This window comes from Chamaea fasciata, unplaced genomic scaffold (assembly GCF_029207755.1).
Source record: "Chamaea fasciata isolate MVZ Bird 193981 ecotype frontalis unplaced genomic scaffold, bChaFas1.0.hap1 SCAF_1, whole genome shotgun sequence".
Lineage (NCBI taxonomy): Eukaryota > Metazoa > Chordata > Aves > Passeriformes > Sylviidae > Chamaea > Chamaea fasciata.
In genome coordinates, this window is record NW_027094086.1 from 84,546,690 (window position 1) to 84,567,405 (window position 20,716).

The 20,716-nt window shown below is 36.3% G+C and overlaps 1 protein-coding gene across 3 annotated transcripts in view; it reads left to right on the forward strand.

Moving 5' to 3' along the window:
* The window catches only part of EXOC2 (exocyst complex component 2), a 147,950-nt gene that overhangs the window by 21,886 nt on the left and 105,348 nt on the right, over positions 1-20,716 (forward strand). For all 3 annotated transcript variants that reach the window (XM_066187219.1, XM_066187200.1, XM_066187210.1), the window contains exons 2-4: positions 12,754-12,909; positions 17,542-17,718; positions 19,155-19,281. In XM_066187219.1, coding sequence (XP_066043316.1) covers positions 12,792-12,909; positions 17,542-17,718; positions 19,155-19,281 — 422 coding nt within the window. In that variant the 5' untranslated portion in view covers positions 12,754-12,791. The remainder of the gene's footprint in view (positions 1-12,753; positions 12,910-17,541; positions 17,719-19,154; positions 19,282-20,716) is intronic.

The window sequence follows — 20,716 nt, forward strand, 5'->3', positions numbered from 1 at the left end:
CCTACCCAGTTCTACATTTCTGCCTCGTTTGGACTGCCTTGCAGTCCAGAAGTGCCCATGAGCTGGGTGACCAAACATCTTTTCTCCTTGCCTCTTCAATATCCTAATTAGGAACCTACAAATGATCTCTTAGCAGGATGTAGATGCCTTAAATTTGGGATAATCTTGTTTCCAAAGGGGGATTTCCCCATTCTGTCCAGTTTTGCAGTTTTTTAAAATAGTCTTCCTTCTGCAATTTCCTCACTTATTGCAGGTTAACAGCTTCTAGCCATAGACTCAAAAGCTCTGAGTTAAAAGCCAGTAAAATATTAAGCCACCCTAGCGCTGACAGGACATCAGATTAAATCTAAATTCCAAATATTGGTTATTTAAAATGTAATAAAAATCACAATCTCACTTCAGTTATCCAGGTTTTCTGATTGTTCTTATAACAAGTAAACAGTCTCCTTTCTCCTTTAGTATTTATCTGCGTTTCATTGCTGTAAACTTTTTTTTTTTTTTAGTTTTGCGTTTGATAATTTGGTTTTGTTTATGATAAAGTTGTCAGAACAGTTAAAGGACTGTGAATAAACAAAGTTGTGGTCTAGAAAAACAGGTCTGTTTTCTTCCTTTACATTTTGCTCACCTGAAGAAGGAACACTCTATAATTCTTACTTCCCTATTTTTATTGTATCTTATCACAGCTTGCAATGAGCCAGCAAGAAGCAGCAAGAGGCGTGTGTTGTTGTCCATTTCTTTCCTATGGATAGCTTAGTTTACATTTCTTGTGGTTTATGCCCCCGTCCTTGGACAACAGTGTTTTTACTTAGATGGGATTTCTGTTCTTTGCAACATCCCTTAAAACAGATGTGGTTATTTTCGTTATACTGGTTGGACTTGTCTCGGTGAAGATTATTTTAAGTTGTAATGGTAAGGGCAGTTTTCTTTATGGAAAACATATTTTAGGATGTGTCCGAGGTGAAGCAATTTAATTAAAAGATTGGTATCCATCAAACGTATGCTGGCTTTTAAAAAAAATATAAAGTTGTCTTGTGTTTTTCTGGTCTTCATTCAATAAATGAAAGTGTTTTTACAGACTTGATGGTTGGGGGGGGGGGGTTTAGTGCTCTGATTGCTTCTTCATATTTTAGAGCTAAGTAGCAGTCTAGGTTAATGAAATTCCAAATGAATTTAGAAATAAAGTTCTATGTCATGAACAGTAAAAAAATTAAATTTGTAGGGTTTGTTGTGAGAGTGAGCAAGGGTTTTATGCTAGCTGTTGAGAGCATTTGAGGCAAAACTGGACAGTAAAGACATTAAAATCTGCAATTCACCAATTATTTTCCTGAGGTCCTGTTAGAAAGAAGCTGTATCCACTGATACAGTCCATTCTTTATTATGTTACTCTTCCCAGAGAAGCTGGACTAAAGCAAAATAAGTAGGTTGACTAGACAGGCAGAGGCCACTGACCTCTTTTATTAATCAAAACTTTCAGATATGTTATGTTAAACCATACTAAATCAATTTCTTTCAATGTAGTGGTATGTTTAGCTGTAAATTCAGTAAGTCGTAATCACTGTACTTGAAATTAAACATCAGTTTTGAGTTCTTTTAATTCTGTTTATTCTGCGCTTTTCGGCTTTTCGACTTCACTTTAAAAAAAAAAAAAGGAAAACAATCAAGAATGAAAAGAAAAAAGTATTTCTCCCGATAGGGTGGTGACGGAAGACTGAATATAAAAGGTGTTCTTAAAACACAGATTCTGACAACTATGGAAAGTATCCATGAAGGAATATACAGTTAGAGTTTTGTACGCCAGGACAAAAGCTTGTGAAGCATATACAGACACTACCTGCATGTATCTTGAATGCCTGTAGGTCACTGTTTATTAGTGCAAACAGGCAAAGAAAACCTTCTGCACAAGTCAGAAGTACTTCATTTTCCAGTCATGGACTTGAAAATAGTACTCAGAAGACTGTAGATGTTACAGTGAATTTATTTTCTATGTGAGTTTTTCAGACAGAGTGGAACCTACTGCTATACTTGAAGCCAGCTGAAGGTTCAAAATCCGAAAACAGCTGAATTAGTATCTTTGAGCAGAAGTCAGATGTTAGCTCTTCAGCTTAACTTTGACCTTCTGTCTTGGACCACCTACATTCTGTAAATCTGGGCTGTGCAACATTGTCTTTCAAATTACTTTTCCCAGGGGAGAAATATGGTGTTTGGTAATGGAGGGAATCTTGTTTGTAAAGGTGCTTGGAGGATGAGGGATGGTGAGACAGCACATGCACAGCGCGGTCACGTCACATTCATGTTTCATCTTTTGTCCTGAACATGAAAGCAAAGGTCTGTGTTTATAGCTTGCAAGGCATGTGTTCAAAAATCTGGCTGATAAATTTTTTTTTTTTTACCCTTAAAAACTATTTTAGAGAATTTCAATCAGTATTTCAGTTCAAAAGTACATGGATTATTCTCCCAGTGTCAAAAGTTGTAAGGAGAAGGGAAGGGCAGCAGGGAGAAAGTATCATTTTGGTGATATCCTGAAGCAAAAATAAACCCCAAAACCTCCCTGAAGCAACTTCTCTAGAAACCAACTAATGATAGAAATGCCTGCAAATGTTTATTAATTATGTGATTGCCATGTTACAGGCTTTGAATAGGGAAAGGTAAGATATGTATGTAGTATTTTAAAGGACACCAGGTCATACACCTCATTTCTCTGGAGAAATTATTTGTAATTGTACTTTTTATATTATTTTGGAAGTATTTAGTGCTTCTTCTCCAAAAAGAGGACTTGGTCTGTGTAGCTTTTTCTTGCCTACAGACATTATTAATCTGCAGAAAGTATGTTCAGCATTTTCATTAGAAAATACTGTGATTACGCCTGGTGATGAGTGTGAAAGCCCGTTGGTGGGTGCGAAAGCCCATGTTTCCTTTCTAAAGTTGTTTACTTTGTTTTTAAGGAAAACAGCTTCTGAGACCCAAGTCTTTAATGGGTCTGGTTTTCCCTTGACCTTAACGGAGCTGCAGATTCCCAGTTTTATTCTCAAAGGCAGAGCTTAGGCTGTATTGTGCAGAAACCAGTGGGGTCCCTGGCAGTGTAAAAGTGTCTGTGGATCAGATTACAGTATAAATCAAGGATTTTTAGGTATATTTAGACTTGTTGTTTTTTTCCTTTGACACTGTTGATAACCCAAAAGCTGTGTACCCCATATTTGGAAGTTCATCAAAAAGCTTGCATTAGTTAAAGATTTAGGCTATGTTAAGTAAAAGTTCCTTTTTAAATAGCCACTTTTGTGTTGAGGACAAACTAAACTGATTTTTTTTTTTTGAGATACTCATAAAATGTCTCAATTAAAAAAGCAATTATTTTCAGTTTTCTGTTGAAGAATTCTGTGAGTCTCGTGACATTTTGAATCTCACAGTGGTTTTAACAGGTGTACCTTGCTTCTTGCTGAAAAACTGCACATTAGATTTTTAGCAAAAGATTAAGAAGCTGTATATATAGCAGATGAGTTTTTTGTGTGCTTCCTTAGCAGAGAAGGCAGGGGAGATTGTGTTTCTCACAAGACAATCTCACTACTCTGTAAGCATGATTGCTCCATACAGGAGATGGGATTTTAGGTGGATGAGTGAAAATGAAGACTTTTAAGGCAAAGACAGGCTTTTGTTAGATAAATACCTATGCACACAGTCTGTCAGGGAAGTACTTGAGCGTGTGTTGGACTGTGTGAATTAAGAAAAATGCAGTAGGGTACTTCCCTGAGCAAAGGCCAGAAAAAGGTGTTGGGGAGAGAACCTGAAAAATACCAGAATCTCAGTCACACAAGTGTGTATCTCATCTTTTAAATATTTTTGAAACAAAAGGAGCTGCCAAAATAGTCACACGGTAAGTGTTAAGTGTTGCAGTCCTACCTACAAGCATCCAAGTTAAAACTTCAGCCATGTGAACCACGTAATTACAGTGGTTAGATAGTGTTTTTATAAAGAATACTGTGTATAGTTACAGGGCTTAGAAAAAAAAAATCTGTGGTGTCTTGTTTCTTTTCTCTAGAAAAAAAAAATTCATCCCTTTGGGATTCATTTAGTTTATTTTTCTGAACTTCTGGATCTTTCTGAATGCATTTGCATAAACATGTTTTTAAGATTTTGATACTCGAAGTATTGTTTTCGAATTTCTACTTGTGAATAACAGAAGAGCAAGGGATGATGAGGTATTAAGATTTTTTACTGTTTTCCTATTAATTGAATGATATACAAAAAATTAATCATAACTTTAGAACAAAGGAGGGATGAATGGCTTAACTGGAGGAGAGTAGGATAATGACTTCTCGATGAAGCAAACATTGCAGAATGTTGGAGGTAGAAGCAGATGTAGGAAGATGTGCTTTGTGAGAATTTAGAAATTAATGGGAGATTTATGGCCATCTGTGATATAGTTTTGTATAACGCTGAGTTGACTTTATATATATGTTTATGTATAGATGTTTAGGACTTTTCTTCACAATGTTGCTAGATTGTAGTGATGTGTCACACAGTAAATACAGAAGCTTTTAACAAGTAGATGAATTAATTTCTGGGGAGTTGCAATGTAATTTATAAGGGAAGTAGCGGAAATTTTGGGGAGAAACATCTGTGTTCATACTTTCTTTAATTATATTTTCTTCTATGCCATTGCCCTTTTCTATGCAAGTCCGTATGACCAAAACAGACATTCAGAAAGCTTAAATTGGTTGACTTGAGTCTTGGTTATGAATAGTGCTATTACATTGAACATGTCTGCAAAAGTGTTCATTCAAAAACTGGTGTAAACCAGCATGTTGACCTAATTAATAAATTGGGGGAATAAATTATTTTCAGTGTGATGTTACAGAACTATGAAGCTAACCTTTTTTAAAATGTATTTGGTAAGGTGAAATTTTTTTTGGAATTTTTTCTCAAGGTTTTCACAAACACAAATATGTTCATCCAAGTTTATGAGGCTGTTACTGATATTCGGTTTATTGTGGTTTTGATGGTTTTGTTTAGTAGTGGCACTTGGAGATTATCATTATCACTCAGGTAAAAAGATTTTGAACTGAGGTGTAAATGTGACTGTGGTTCTGGGCTGTCCAGATGTGTATGTATTAAATTAAATTTGTGTGCTGGTGAGCTTGATGGAGGAGGTATGTGTGCTCATGGTAGCAGTGTGGAGGGAAGGAAATCTTTTTTTAAGTAGACTCACTGAAATAGATTTTATGAGTCTTCAAACGTTTCATTCCGCTTTCTCTGTTTGAACAGGTGACATAATTGGCAGATGAAATGATTTCTGAGCTAAAAGAAACAAAGAACTCCCCCCCCCCCCATTTTAAAAGTCTCTGTTCATCTGTATTATAGGCTGTTGTTGGTTTTAATCTATTTTTAGTGTTTTGCTATTTTTACTTCTTGCTGCTGATGAGTTGCAAACTCAGTGTTATATGTTGTCTCATTAACTTTCTTCAGGTTGTTTGTGGTATACGATGCTAATGAACAAAACCTCATTTTACAATGGAATGTTTTTGGAGAAAATTCAACGTTTTGATGTCATAATGTCATCTGTGTGGTTGACTGTTCTTTGTGGGGAATATCTCTCCCCTGTCCAAATAAATAACATCTCAGAACTCCTGACTTAAAAATAGGTCAATATATAGGAACTTGTCACATTGTAACTGACAGGATGCTGTCATTTAAAATGTACAAGGAATGGATCTATACTAGTCCAGATTTTTTTTTTTTTTGACATGTGATAGATACAAGGTTAATTGATGTTAAATGGATGCTTTGTTAGCCCTTCATCAGCTACGAAACAGGAGGGGTGCAGATCATTACTACGAAAGGCCAAGGCCAGTATGTTTTCTTAGTGAGCTTTATAGGTCTTTTTTCTTATCCCTTCCTTCTTTCCCTCCTTCCCAGCCACACAAAACATAACCAGCTGTAATGATAGGAGGAGAGAGCAAGCAGCTTTTCTAAACACACACACACACACACACACACTCCCGCACTCCGGCCCCCCTCTTTCCTCCTCATACCTCAGCAGAGTGACAGCTTCTAGATGTTGCGTGCGAGTGAGTTCAGCTGGTGCTGTGTGGTCTGGGTGTGTGGTCTCCAGCTCAACCGAGAGGCTGCTAACAGGGTGGATGAGAGAGAGCAACACTGTTTACTTTAATTTATTTCGGATGCCGGAACTGTGCCCGGAGTTTCTCCCGAGCCGGGTTCCACCGTCAGCGGTGTCAATCCCTCGCAGCTGCAGGCCGGGGCTGCGGCGGGCGCTGAACTCCTCTGCCCAGGGCTCTCCCAGCATCTGCCCCGGGTCCAAGCCTTTTAATCCCTTGTGACTCAGAAATGGTAATGGCACCGTTGAGTACTGTGATTATTTTGCTTTCACTCCGTCAAGATGCATCGCCATGAAGATATATATACACCTTGCTGGGTTAAGGAAAGCGGGACCTCTGAGATAGTGAAGGGAACCTGCGAGGACCGCTGTTGTGAAAGGAAAGCTGCTGCACTCGTTCCTTGTCCACCCTAAAACTAAAATGTGTATTGTGCCCTTCGTGGCTGATTGGAATATTCAGGAGCCTTTTTAAAAAGCATTGAGTACCATATTATGTCATTTCAATACTCCCAGTCTTTTCTTTTTTGTCGTTTGCCCTCTCTGTCACAAAACTTGCACATTTTCCCAAATTGGAACTGATTTTTGGCATGTGACATTGTAGGTTAACATGTTTGTCAGTGTTAATATTGGCTTGAATCAACATGCCGGATATGACAGGGCAAGACAAATGAGGCTTTGTTTTTTCTGTGTGACGGTGAAATTACCCACTTTTTTATGTTTGTTCATCTTTTCATTATAAGTAGCTTAGTGGTGTTATGAAGAGTTTCTTTCCCCCTAAATGTAAGATTCGTGAGCGCTTCTTGTTTAAATTGACAAGTCTTCTTTTATTATTTAAATAAACATGCATAGATTCTTAATATCACTTGGAATTTCAGCATTGTTTAGCTTATTCACTTCCCAGTCTTTTCTGGCAGGCTTGCAGGAATAGACTTTATATTATTAATGCAGTGTTGAAGGCTGTGGCAATTCTAGGACACTGAAGATCTCCAGAGGGGTTAATAAATGTCAGTTATTTTCACAGTGCTGCTTTTTGGATGCTTTTAATTCTTGGTTTATGTAGATTGTCGGTCTCAATTTATATTGTTGGGAAGATAAAGCACAGAAAAGGTTGTAATAGTGTTTTTCATCATTTTGTGATGGTTTTAAGTACAAACATCTAGGAAACATTTTGCTTTGTCGTTCTTCTTGGGGTCATTTGCTGTGTCCCTTCACTGACTTTGTCATAGTGTGTTGTACTCAGGGGACTCTCTGGGTTTTCTAATGTTTCTAATGGAAACAAATTATTAGATTTATGTACTAGAAGCACAAGTTTGTGTAGTTTAAGGTTAAAAGGCCATCACCTACATTCTGGAATCTGAGTATTTATTGCTTGTTTAAAAAGGCATGTTAAAATCTTTTGATTTGGGAATCATTTAATGCTGTGATGTTAGTGTAACTCATCTATTGTTTTCAGGTAGGTTTTCTCGTGGTGTTTTTTTTTTTTTTGAGTAAACAACATCTGAGGCATACTGTGATTTGTGCATGGATGATGCTTTGTTGTTTCTACCTCAACATTTTTTTTTAATTGTAGTCTGTCACATATGTATGATTAAGAACAAATAAATATCTGATACCTGAAGGTTTAAATGCTTGCTTGTAACTTAGACTTTCTCATTGATGACAAGTGGGGTTTTGTTCCCTCCCTTGTTGACAGCTTTGATTTCCTTTGCTAGATGACCATGGCACTTGTATTGACCTTGAGTCTGCCTTCCTCCAAGAGAACCTTTTAAGTTCAGTGTCTGTGACAAAGTATTACTGAAAACGTTAATTAAACTGAATTTTCAGTCACTGGAACCATCTTGCTATTTTGTTTTAAAAGTCAGAAATTCTGTTTTAAACATTTCAACTGCTAATTTTTCCCCCTGATTAAATTTGTAAGGTGGCAGCATATTGTTACTCATCTTCCTAAGTTCCATGCCTTCAAGATGTTTGTAGTTTCCCTTTGGGATTTGAAATTACCAGCCAATTTAATACTCTTCAATCCTGAACTTTGTTTGTTCATCTATTTCATATTTTGGTGGTACTTCCAGAGTGTAGTAAAATGTAGAAAGTAGAACTTTGCTTTACAGAACAGGTACGGTAGCTATTGACGTTTTACTTTGGGTTTCTCCTTTGCTTGCCATTGAAAGTTGAATGAGGACACCTATGTATGAACTCTCATTTCAAACCAACTTTAAACTGAAAGCTTAAAAAACTAAAAAAAACTAAAACCAAAACCAAATAGAGTTGTGCTTTCCCTTATGCTGGGCCATATTTCATTGCTTCATTATTTATTTTAAATTGGTCTTTCTTAGGATAAAGATGGAAGATGTCCTCTCTTTTGCAAGATTTTAATGTTCAGAATTGTCTGTATTTTTTTTTTATTTTTAACCAAACTTTTGAGATGACAGTTTATTTGAGAAACTGGTGTAAAGTCAAAGACGATGTTGATGAAAGGCATTTTTCAAGAGGACTTTGTAGTAGGTGGTCTTTGCAGAGGTTTTCTAACTCCTTGTGCTTTCATGACAAGAATTATGGCAGAATAATAGAATGGTATGGACAAGATCGTGGGGGCAGTCAATCTGATATTCACGTTAAATTGTTGGGGAGATACTGTGGGGAAATTAAGTTTAAAAAAAAAAAAAGGTGGAGAGAAATAAAGAGGGAGAGAGAGCTCTGCTAATGTAGAAGATTGTCCATTGTAAAAAAAGAGTCTTGAAACCTCTTCAGTGAGCCTGGCTCCTGTAGGATCTTGTATAGAAAACTGTCTTTCTGCAATCTCTCCTTGTCTGCATGAGAATCAGTCTTTCAGGAAAAGGGCTGTTTTTTAAAAATTACTATTTTATATGTAATACATATTTTGTAAAGAATAGATTTTATCTTTAGGGAAACATACGGAATTGCAAAGAAAGCTTGGAATTAGGTGGTTGTCATGTTCTGTGAAATGAAAAAGTAATTTTTTGTCATATTTGCCTTGAATATTTTTAAAAGAAATTTAGGAACTTGCCACAGCATTGTAGGGGCTAGGCTTCCCAGTAAGCACCTCAGTCATGTTAGCTGTTGACATCTGTCCTAAGAAGGAGAGGAAATATTGTAAATGAATTGAAGACTCCCAAGCATTTGCTTGGTATTTATAATAATGACATATTACAAAGAGTTCCACTCTTTGAAATAAATGAAAGCAATTGCTGTTTAAAAATAATAATAATAGAGCATCTCAGTTCTGTAGTCCTTTGAGATGTGTTGAGATTTACTGTGGTATTCTCATTCCAGTGAGGTATTTTAAAGCAATTCTGCAGTAAGTATGGAAATACTTTAGAAGAAATACTAGATCTCAGGAGGCTCAGCATTTTTATTACATTTATTTAGCTCATCATGAAGGGGGATCTAGTGCCGATTTCTGAAATCCAGAAAAAGATGTTGTAAAATTACTTTTGAGTTTTGCTATTGAAACAAGCCAATTACCTGTGTGCCTCGGTATTTTGAAAGCAACAGTAGCTGCGATGCAAGGGAACTATAACATTTGGGAGGGGGTCAACCAGACAATACCACACAAATAATACCACAGTAGCTTCTATTTAACTTGTGTTTCCTGAGGTTTTTTCTTCTCCATATTACCTGATATTCCTGAAGATGGCTTTTTTACCTCAGTGTTACTGATTATTTCACATAAATACTTAGAAAAATTTGCTCCAAAATAAAAGAGGTGTTTTATATTGTCTAACTGGTGTCTAGATACATGTTGCTTCCTGCAGAAGGTGGTTGTGTGCATGGGTGGACGTAACACCACTGTTCCTTTAGAGCTGCTGTGTATCCTTGAGCTTTGCTAAGGATCTGTGAGAAAAGCTGCAAAAACTACATAGATAAGATTATGAGGAATAGATGTAGTGTGTTCTCCTCCCTCCTGGTAAAATTAGGGACCTGATTCTTCTCTAGCATCATATTTCTATTGTGCTGCCCACTGTTTTGTTGGGCAGTGGTGTGGTGGTGTAGTTTTGAATGTTGCACAGATGAGAGGAAAGCTGGGCAAACCTTATGACTCCAGGATTATTAGAGATGTTGACAGAAGACAAGGTCTATAGTTTTCACCTGTGGTGAGCACGTGGATCAATAGTTGTGCAGATGATGTATGTGGACAAGAAGGCTTGGGAATGCAAGGCAAAAGGAATTACTAAGGTGTCTGGATTTGAAAGGAGGATGGAATAGTAATATCCCTCTCTCTCCCTGCTTGAACTTAGGGATAAAAAGAGGGACAATTGACAGGATGGGGCAGAAACAGTTTGTCTGCAAGATGAGGACCTGGCCTCTGTTTTGAAGTGAAGGAGGGACTGTCTGTGTGAGGGAGGAGGAGGAGAAGCCAGTTCATGAAAGAAATAGGAGTAGGGTACTAGCACAGAGCATAGCCTTCTCTTCTGTAGCTGGAGATGACTGTCAGCTGATTTCTTTTTAACCTGGTGATACAGTTCTTTTCTTCTGTTCTGTTCTACCCTTATAGCCTGCATCTATTGACTACTTGCTTCTCCAGCTCTCATGTCTGGTTCATGTAAAATGTTTCAGTATTTCACATGTAAGACTGTTAAGAACACCCATATAATGACTTAATTTTTTCATCAGTTGGTTGTTTGCAAAGACCCAGAAACCAATGTTTTATTAAACTCATTATGTAGTTTCTAATGTCAAGAAATATTATGAGGTTTGCCAGGTAAAGATGCAAGGCCAAACTAGATACACAGTGTGTGTTCTAATCGGCCCTTGCCAGCCTTCCTTCAGACACTGGACATGGCTCCCATACTGCAGCTTACTATGTTCTTTCTTGTTCAGCATGAATTTACATCTCTTATTAATTGCACACTGTTCAGTCTGAAACATTCTCTGAAGATATTAATACTTCTGTTATGTTCGGGGTATCTAAATGCCTTTTGTATGTTAATGAATTTGTTTTCAAAAATAAATTTTGAGATGAGTGATAGCATTCCTATTTTAACTATTTAAAACCAAGAGACAGACGTTTAAAATGAGACATATTTATAGAATTGAGGTGGTTGTTTAGGACCTCAATATTTCAGAGCATTCTGCTGCATTCCCTTTATTCAGGATGTATTTCACACTGACTTCAGGTATGACTGTGGGCTCCGAAGTTGGATCAGAATTAAAGTTGTTTTATAGGTGACCTGTTATGCACCTATAGTATGGACAGACAGAGACAGAAGATCCTGTTCTGAGGGCAGTATTTGTTTACTTTTAGCATGAGATTTTCCTCCCAATTTCTGCCTTGTCTGTTTCCATCTTCATTTTCAATGTGTGTTCTGACTTTGGAATGTAAGAAAGAAACCAAGCGGTGGGAGCTTCTTTGATTCTCATGTCAGGTCTAGAAACTACCACTGAAAAATGTGGGGAGGCTGTGTGGAAGCATGGGGTGTGTTGGTACAATGAAGGTATTTTGTCTATGCAGAAGCAGCTGAAACAAGTATGTCCTAATTCTAGTATGTCTTAACTGCAGAGGTATTTGGAAACTGCAATTTTGCTGCCATTTATTGTTAGAGATGATTTAGAGAGTTTCTGGGTTTCATGGACTTCACCATTTAGAAATAAAAGTAGAAAATACGTTTTGATTCAAAAAACAATAGCTAAGAGGAGCCTTACGAAGCTTGTCTTGTATTCCACATATTTTTTACCAACGTGAACTTCCAAAATTGTTTACACTAAAGTGTTGTATATATGTAACTGAGGTTTTGGAATGGTATTTAGTAAGTGTTATAATTCAGGTTATAGTCATCATATCTATATCATCATATATATATATATACTCAGCTTCTTGTAGCTTTTTATAAATGCAGAGCTACACAAAGGAAACTGCTAATAAAAAATAGGAATTTGTGATCAGTTGCATAGTAAACTAAATGTAGCCCACATTACATGGGTACCATGTTTGTGTTTGAGCTACAGAGCTTGTTAATGACAGAGCTAATTAAACTGGTCTGAATTGACTCAATTAGAGGCACAAAGGAATACTCTTCTGGAAATGCTTCTTCAATAATTTTATGTACAATTTTGTTGGTATGTTAGGGTATTGTTTGTTTTGTAGATGGTCTCTGCTAGTGTAGTGTTTGCAAGTCATGTTCTAATTTTCTCAGTGCATATTAACATTGATGCCTTATACAAATAAGTGCTGAGGGCTTTCTCATGTGGGACTGTCTATGGCAGTAAATCTTATTTTGATGGAGAAGTTGTCCAAATATGTAATCATAGTCTATTACCTTAGATTAACAGCTCTGAACTTTCTAAGGAATACAATAATAACTTTCAAAAAGCAGTTGGAATACTCATTTGAATTCTGACATAAGTAATTCGGAATCTGTGTATACATCTTCATTAGGCATTCAGAAGGTTTAATATTTTTCTGAATGTATTTTTCTTTCTTTCAGAAAGCTATATTTAGTTTCTTAAAAAGTGCAAAGAAGGTATAATTATTCTTTATTGTTTTATGACTGTGTCAAAAAAGACTTTTAGAGTGATATTCCATATTTACATTTATATTTCCCTACTATTTTATAAGAACATGTTTAAATGGTTTTAATAATTTATATCATTTGGAGGGTTTTAATTTATCCTTTCTTGATGAACAGATAAAACCAGCTCAGATTGCAGTAACTGAAGAGTCATCATGTCTCGAGCACGGCAGCCCCCACTTGTAACCGGTATCTCTCCCAATGAAGGCATCTCATGGACTAAAGTGACAATCAGAGGAGAAAATCTGGGGACTGGACCTACAGACCTCATAGGTAAGTTGAAAAAGCACCCTTTTGGTACTGCGGAAGGTAACAGTTTGGATATGATTAGAGATAAATCTTTTGCATGATAGTGTCTGTGTTGGATGTTATGAGGAATGCCGTTTACGCAAACATGCACTTGAATCCATGAATTCAGGGATGCTGCCCAATGTGTAACTATTCAGACTGACTGTACCTTTTTAGATGAACCCTTAATCCTGCTCAGCATCCTGTGCTGAACATGAAGACAAAGAGTGAATGCTTTTTGAAGTGTACTAGAAAGGGTAGACGTAATATTATGTTCCTTTGTTACCTTCTTAGGAACTGAGAATTTCCACATTGAAATTTTCATGTCAGAAGCATTTTCAGTGTATTCGGGAAGTCACTGGGGATTGCTATGCCTTTAATTAAAGTCAGTTCGTGTATCTGCAGTTTTGACAAAGCAGGTTCAGTGATTTAGCTACATGATATCTGAAGAACCCTTTTCATTGCTGTTTTAATTTTTAACGTGGTAATTTCATTAGAATCATCATAGCTGTTGTGCTGAAGGAGAGAACAAGATCTTTTCACTGATTCTCATGGTCACAGACCTTGTTCATTACTGTTCTGTGGCTTCCTTTTCAGGCTGAAATGTCTTAGCTTATTTAAATTTTCTGCATGTATCCTTGGCCTTTCTTCTTGCTCTTCAGTGGATCTCTTTTAGTTTCGCTACCAGTTGTGGGTGTTGTGTGCAGTGTTCAGGATGTGAATGCCCTGTGGCATAACACTGTACTTTCACTTTTGTTTTGTATTTCAGCTGTAGTGTTCTGTTTTCTGTATAACTCGTACTGAGAATCAAACTAATGTTTTTGTTGTTCTGCATTCTATAGTCCCATGATTAAATGCATGAGGATTAGTTGTCAATTTGATCCTGCCATCTGTGAATTTAAGGTTTTGCCTGTGCATCTTGTCTTTGTTCAGTGAATTTCAGCTGTTATGTTAAAATATCTACTTTATAGTGCATCACTCAGTCTAGTAAGTTCTGACTTGCATTTTTCTGGGGTTTATGGTCTTCACGCTCTGAATAAATGAATATCTTCAGCAAACTTTATAACCTCTTTATCTTGTCATTTATAAATATACTGAACATAAGTAATCCTGGCATATACCCTGTGGAAACTTTACTCTATCAAAACACATCATTTACTGTAACCGTGTTTCTATGTTGCTGAGCTATTTATCCATTAGAGGTTCGTATCCTATAACTGCTTCATTTTCATAAGCCTTTCTAGAAGGACTGTGAAATCTACTGGAAATCCAAGTTAACTATAACTACTGGAATTTCCCTTATTTCTTTTGTAAGTTATGCATATGTGTACTTCAGTAGTCATGCTTGAGACAGTTTGTCTAATTTGTTGTGGAATCACGACTCCTCTGAAGGCCATTGGAATTTTGTTTAGCTTTGCTAGAAAAAATATTTCACTTCATGGCTGTAAACCAAGGTTCACAAATTCCATTCATGGCCACCACAATGGACTTTATGGCCAAGCATAAGCTTCTGCAGTTTTCCACTCCACTTCAGTTTGCTGTCTCTCAAAAGCGGACATTGTATTTTCCTGAGCTGCTAGGTGAGGTTGCTGTATGCTATAGACTCCATATTGAGAAATCCTCAAATAACTGATGATGTTAGGGGTGAGTATATTTCTGTGTATTTGTGTTAGCTGATGCACTTCAATAGCCTCATTAGTTCATTGGTGTGATCCTCTTCAAAATGATCAGTGTAATGTTCTTGGAAGGAAGACATGTCCTGAACTGTACCTCTGTATTACAGCTGACTAACTGCTAATATTTCTTCTTATATTTCTTTCAGAGTAACATTTGTAACACACAGTTGCTAATAATTTTATGTTTTGAGGTAAAAATAAATAATGCATTGCCTTATTTTTTTCCTTAGCTTAGTTGTCAGCTTTCTCCAGTAAGGGACTCAGGTCCCATATATTTCCTAAATGATTTCTTTTAATGCAAAATTAGGCATGTAAATATTCCCTGTTACTTGAATGGAAATACTTGGAAAAGTGAGGCTTTGTAGGCATGAGAGTTAACCAAGTTTGAGTGAGGCCTTTATAAAGTTTATAAAGTTTGAGATGCATTAGGGTAAAATGAAAAGCAAGAAACTTTTTTTTCCATATATAAACACAGTCTCACAAAATAGAACATTCTTTTGGTTTCATTTAGGAGAGAGTCTTCTAGTAATCTCTTTGTATCTTTGGAACCAAATAAACTTTTTATTTGTAACTCTATAGCTCATGATACAAAATGTCAAATCCAGGAGATACCTGTAACATTTGTGTTTTCAAGGTTTAGCTTGTCTTTTAAGACATTTGTAGCTGTATTTTCTTAGACATTGTAAAATTGTCCATGTATAAGCTTAACCAAAATCGGAAAGTCTCCATAAGAGAGAGTATTACTCATGGCTATTTATAGGAAGGCACTTAAAAACTAGAACCTGAGAATGATGTTCTCAGAGATCTTTGTATCATGCAACAGATTCAAATTAGGCTTTATTTAAAGGGAAGTTTCCTATTTCTGGAGAAAGAAATGTGGTAACTGTGCTATCATAACTTCTCCCCTAACCTGTCTGTCTTTGTTTTAGGAATTGTGTTGTGCCATTACTATGTTTCATGTGGTGTATAAAATGTTGATAGAGACTGACTTCTGCATTTTTAAGATACAGGCAAAGGCCATTTCCTGCCATTTCAAAAGTATTGGACCTTGTGATCTTTTTCTCTTGAGAGCTTTTGGAACCTCTGATGAATATACAGTATTCAATACAAGGATCTTCAAACAGTTGCTCAAAATTTTTTACCCTAGTAAATTACTGTAGCTTAGTACTGAATTTTAAAAGTATTGCTTACTTTAACCATGAGTTCAAAAAATACAGAGTGAAAACATCTTTATTAATCGTTTTGGCGAAGTATTTCAATTAGTTCCTGTCACAGTCTTTTCTCCTTTAGAGAAGGTGCTAGCATAAAACTGTAAGAGATGTAATAATATAACAATATGCATCATAATGTATGAGGTTTTTTTCTTTTCCCTGTGAAACTAAAACCTGACCTGCTCATAATTTTATGAATAAACAAGAAAAAAAAATTAAGTCTTTCTGTTTGTATATCCTATTCCATCCCACTCTCTCTCTTTTGTTCAGAAAGAATATTTAAGAAACAAATCTACTGTCCTTTCTCAAGTAAAATTAATTTCCGTTGTAATAAGATTCAGTGCCTTTCCATTTTTTTTATTTTTTGGATTTCATTTTCAAGAAAATTTTTGGCAGGGAGTAATGCATTTTTTTGTCTGACAGTCATGAAAACTGCCAAATTTGTCTGCTGTGTCATGTCAGAGACTTAAATTGTGAGAGAAAATAAGTGTGAAGCTTTGGTACTAAGCCACATATGCTGACCCTCCTCTGTCTCTAAGTGTTTTCTAAATTGGTCAAAGCTTTCTAGAAATTAAAAACAGAAGTCAAGCCAACAGGGGAGGAACTACTCTGCCTGACTAATTTGTACTCCAGTACAGCCAACACACTAGTACAGCCTTGTTCTTTTGGACATAAGGCAAAATGTTTCTAGCTAAGGGTGTTATTTAAGAAGAACCTTGTGAAGTTGTTCTCCAAACTGATACTTGAGCAGTTAGGATCTTGCCAGTTTTCCAGGACAGCAGAACTCCAGCTACGAATATGGAAATTGTTCTTCTAGGTCTTAGAAAACAATCCGTCTATTCCAGCATCCAGAGTCCTGATCTGACCAGAACCAGTCTGTTGGTTGGTGGTCAGTTGGTGATTGGTTTGGTTGATCAGACCAATTTAATGTGTAATCTCAGGAAGCCCTGGACCTTATGTTAAAGGTGCACCTTGACTCTTTTAAGTCCTAAGAGGTGTTCTTGAACACTAAAGCTTGTCAGTATCTTCCTATGAGAAAAGACCTTCTTGTATTTCATATTTTGTCATTCTTCTTGTGAGAAAGTGTAGAAGAGGGAATAGATGAGCATTACATGATTATTTTTTCATATAATGAGCACAGTTTGTTCATCAGAATCAGTCTTTAATTGTGGATTTTTTACACAAGAGATTGGGATGGAATATTTATCGATTAATACTACTTCAGCCAAAACAGCCTTCTGGGTCCACATAAACAATGTTAAACAAATAAGGTTGAAGAGACATTGTTCATTGTAAATATTTTAGAGTGTCTTTTTTTCTGTGCAAAGTCATATAGACTAAACCTGTGAAAGATTTGCTGCATTCAACTTTTAAAGGAAGTTCCACGGAAATACAATACTGAACAGCAGTTCTCAAGTGTCTTGCAGACAGAAAATCTGTTGTACTATGTGAAGGAAAAGTTGCAGTAGCCCAAAAGTGGTGGAAGAGATTAAATAAGTTTCAAACAGCACTGTTTGTGTCTCATGAATTGTCACTGGGACAAAATACCTGAAGTCACCTAGGAAACATCTGAAAAATGTATTTGTGACTCCTTGGCTGTAATTGACTGTAGGGGAGTGGTGAAGTGTTATATATTTATGTAAAACATGTAATAAATGAATTTGCATTGCAGAATTTCAAAAGAAACTTCTATTCACTGTAGTATATTTCTTTTTTTTTCTTTTTCCCAGGTTTAACAATCTGTGGGCACAACTGTCTCCTCACTGCAGAATGGATGTCTGCCAGTAAAATTGTATGTCGAGTTGGACAGGCTAAAAATGACAAGGGAGACATTATTGTTACTACGAAGTCTGGTGGCAAAGGAACTTCAACTGTTTCCTTCAAACTGCTTAAACCTGAAAAAATAGGTATATATTTTGTTCAAATCCACATCTATTTCCTTTGCTGAGCAAATATATGACTGAATGCCTCTTTGCATAAAATATATGTTTGGAATGGATCCACCTCAGGACAATTTTCAGTTGTTTAGAAAATGCAGAGTATATCAATAAAATGTGCCAAGAGAGAGAGAAAATCAAGGTATATGTAAAATTATTCCTTTCTCAAAATCTTGATAAAACCCCCAGTGATGAATGAAAAGTAGCCCTTTATTTTTCTTTAAAGAATAGCCCTAAATTTCTAAAATTTTAAAAAACTTTGTAACAGATCCAGTAATTACTCTTAAATGTACTAGATAAATACAAAATCTGGACTACCTCATGAGCTTTACGCCTAAATCCTGAGCTGACAGTTAATGCTTTAAAGTAAGTTGAGTCCTCAGTGCCATTTCTTATTTATAATTCAAACCATCCTGCAAGACAAAAAGTCTTAAGTATTTCTCATGAGATACTTAACCATTGAAATTATTTTGCCAAGCAGTCTAGGACCTCTCCTTAACCTAGAATCCAGTCTAAATACCCTGTGGATTGAAAATGTTTCTTTCAGAACCCCTCATTCATGAAGCTGGATAGTTGTCTTTCTTAACACAGGAGTTCCCACAAGAACTGTTGTAGGCTTTTACTCTCAGCCCTTCAGTGACAGTTAAATAACATGGAACTTCTCCCAAGCTGCACTAATATCTTAATAACAGAAAGGTGAAATGTGCAAGTGCAAATGTTACACAGTGGAGCTTTTGGTGATGAGAGAGGAGAATTCATATTTGAAAATATAGGGAAGTGTGGGGATGGAGTAATTTCTGGTGTTTAGTATCAGATGGGTGTGTTAAAGTAGGACAAGGCAAGGGTATGGCAGGCTCCATTTTCAGCTGACATTCCAGAACACATTGTGTCTCACCTTAATGCATTGCCTGGGCTAAGGCATTGGAAGTAAAGTCAGTTCTGTGTCCTTGAAGTAATTTATCTTGCTGTGTGGCCAAAGTTCAGTTACCTTTTAGATAGCAAGTGGGACAGAAAAGGAATCTTCCCTAAAATACGCAAATGAGAAGACTTTCAATTAATTGCTCTTTTGAAAGTAGCAGATAACAAGGATTGGATAGATACCAAAATACTTGCAGGAATGAAAATACTAATACTTTGTGGTCAGGAAATTGCTCCTGATGTACAAGAAACTGTGCACTCTGCAAGAGGGTAATGTTTGATGCCCAGCTATGAATACCTTTTCAGCAGCTATAATAAAATAATTTAGCATAATTGCATCCAGGTTGTTTTGCCATGTATCTTTCAATATATTACCTAGGCATGCATTTTATATTTATCAGGATTTTTCAAATTAATTCAGTATGTTAGAAGTTGATGGTGCTGGACTGCCCTTGTTATTTTAAGGATCTGTGCTTTGTTTTCCCTAGGTATCTTGGATCAGTCTGCTGTCTGGGTGGATGAAATGAACTATTATGACATGCGCACTGACAGGAACAAAGGGATTCCCCCCTTGTCCTTACGTCCAGCTAATCCGCTTGGTATTGAGATAGACAAGTGAGTACCAAATGCCTTTAATCCACTTTTTTAGTGGTTTTCTCTATATGTGTCTGTGTGAATTCCAGGAAAGTTTAATGGTTTGCAGGGCAGGGAAAGATTTAAAAACCCATACAGCTATTAGCTGCTAGTATTCTGTTTGATACTCAGAGTTGTTAGTGCACATCGTATCCTGCTTCATAATCCTCTATTTTGGATCATCAATTAGAACTGTAGATAATCTAAAACCCTGATATATTGAACATCAGTGATGTTTAGATTTTGAGGATTGGTAAATAACTTAAGGCTTCAAATTTATACATTGTAGTTGTGGAATACCTACTGTTGCATTTGAGTTTCATGGGGCTTTTAAGGATATTAGATTGCTATCTCTTGCTAAAATTGCACCGTAAAATGTGATTTATTATGCCACATCAGCTAGTTTATTTTATTGAAATACTAATACTGTTTTCCAGCCCACGGTCGTCTTCTTTTCTTTTACTTTAGTTCTTAAGTATGGTGGAATTTATGACTTCTTTTTGTCTGAAACGGTAACTTTATAGTGAATGATAAATAGAATTAGGGGCCTTTAAATAGGACACTCTTTAAACCTGCCTAACTCTTCGAAATAGCATCAGAAATACTGCTCTCAATCAAGATGCCAGCTCTACCAAACAAAAGGCTATTTAAAATTAAACTATTACTAAGGTCTTATCTGCTAAATACTCTTGTTTGTGAGGGGGAGTGCATTGCAAAAATCTGCAGCGTCCCTTGTTACCTTGTTCTGATGAGAAAGCTGCACTTTTGCAAAATACGTATGGGATCTCTAGTGGATCCATGCCACCTTCTAGCCTCTGGCTGTTCGTTTCTTTCCTAGCTTGAATATATATTTTTATTTCTTTTCAAAGTACTAACCCAATTTTTTTAATAATCTGGAGATTTTGTCTCTTTTAAGTATTTTTCTTTAGCCTTTGGTGTAACTTCTGTCAGGTAATTCTTTCAAGTTCCGCAGTTTTCCAATCCCCAACAAAAATTGGACCTTCGTACTATTGACAGCATTCCAGTGTATTACTGGAAGACTTTCTGTCACTCTTCTTCCCCTGCTTGTAAATTAAAAACCCTGTAACAATCCTTTGTACCACTGTTCTGCCCAGCAACTTGGAGTGAGTCCTTTGTTAGCTGATTCTCTTGAGTCTCTACTTATAGTTAAGACATGGTCCATATGATAGATTAAGAATTATCATTTAGAAACTTAAGCTGCATTAGTTTAGAATTTGCTTAATTTAGAGTTATCTATTTGGATGTTTGTTAAATAGAAACCCAGCCATGTTGTATTTTAAATGTTTTTTTCTCAAAGCATTAGAAAATGGGTTACTGAAACCTGAAGTTGTGTTTGAAAGACATAAATCAGAAACATGTAGTTACAGCTAGGAAATAGCCTTTTGTAGAGGGAGAG